The sequence below is a fragment of the Cyprinodon variegatus genome, unplaced genomic scaffold, assembly GCF_000732505.1.
Source record: "Cyprinodon variegatus isolate N-32 unplaced genomic scaffold, C_variegatus-1.0 Scaffold105, whole genome shotgun sequence".
Taxonomy (NCBI): Eukaryota; Metazoa; Chordata; class Actinopteri; order Cyprinodontiformes; family Cyprinodontidae; genus Cyprinodon; species Cyprinodon variegatus.
This window is the reverse complement of record NW_015150558.1, coordinates 1,304,982-1,306,114: the sequence shown is the minus strand read 5'-3', so window position 1 is coordinate 1,306,114 and position 1,133 is coordinate 1,304,982. Positions and strand designations below refer to the sequence as shown.

General features: G+C 46.5%; 1 protein-coding gene across 2 annotated transcripts in view; it reads right to left on the bottom strand.

The window, feature by feature from the left end:
- Positions 1 to 828, bottom strand: part of pxn (paxillin) — a 31,335-nt gene extending 30,507 nt beyond the window's left edge. For both annotated transcript variants that reach the window (XM_015374584.1, XM_015374585.1), the window contains exon 1: positions 673 to 828. In XM_015374584.1, coding sequence (XP_015230070.1) covers positions 673 to 685 — 13 coding nt within the window. In that variant the 5' untranslated portion in view covers positions 686 to 828. The remainder of the gene's footprint in view (positions 1 to 672) is intronic.
- Positions 829 to 1,133: the final 305 nt, after the last annotated feature.

Here is a 1,133-nt window from a genome sequence, read left to right as displayed (position 1 = left end):
AGATATCAAAAAAGTACTCCAGAGTGTTGTTCAGCATGGGGGTGAGTAGAAAATGAAGGCTAATCATGTTTTGGGTGTACTATTCCTTTAATATATTTGAATCTCTTGACCTGTTTTTTATTTCATGCTTTTCTGTGCCCCCCTGAAAACATGCTGGTGTACCCCCTGGTACATTTGGTCTAGCACCGCCCCTGTTCCTGGGGCAGTCGGACCTTCTGCTGTTTTAGCAGGAAATCAGCCTGAGAACAGCTGCTTTAAACACACAGGGCTAAATACGGAGGCCTGGAGGCTCCAATACTTCAAAGTTGGAATGAGTGGCCTGGGGCCAGGAGGCAGAACTTTGACTTTAAAGCTTGGGAACAACCGAACCGAACAGAACAGAACCTCCCCTGCTGAGACACACCGCTGCAGAAGGGACTGGACCCTGAGACGGACCAGAACCAGAACCAGAACATGGGAGGGGGGGTGAAAGGCTAGCGAGGTCCAGCCGCTAACTTCCTACGATGTTTCCAAAGAACTAAAAGAAGCGAATCAGCGACGGAGGAAAAAAAATCATTTATCTTTTTCACAAACCGCTGAAACATTTTATTCTGATGTTAGAAACGTCTCCAGTGATTAGCGGTCCATCAGAACTGTTGTTTTAGCCGCTAAATCCCCCCCCGCGCTGCTTACCCAGGTCGTCCATGTTGGCTGCCTGCTTCAGTCCGCCCTGCTGTCTCTCCGCTGACTCCTCACCGAGTCTCAATCTGGATCCTCAAACTTCTCCTCAACTTCAGGGTAGGAGAGGAGGGACTCGGGCACGCGCAGCGGAGCGTTCACGTGGAGTTTACCTAGTGCGCGTGCTGCGAGTGAAGTTTGGTAAATGGCGACACCTGGCGTCCAAAAGCTAAAGCTGCAGGTTTAAAAACCAACCCGGAGAAAAGAACCAAGAGGTTTATCTCAATGAAGAGTGTATTCATTTAAAATAAATTGAGTTTATTGCTTCAAGTGCATAATAATCTGGTTATCTTTATAGCTGCCTGTATTTAATAAAAACATAAAACTATCCTGGCTTCTCTTCATTGGCTTCCTGTTAAATCCAGAATAGAATTTAAAATCCTCCTTCTCACATATAAAGCCTTAAATGGCCAAGC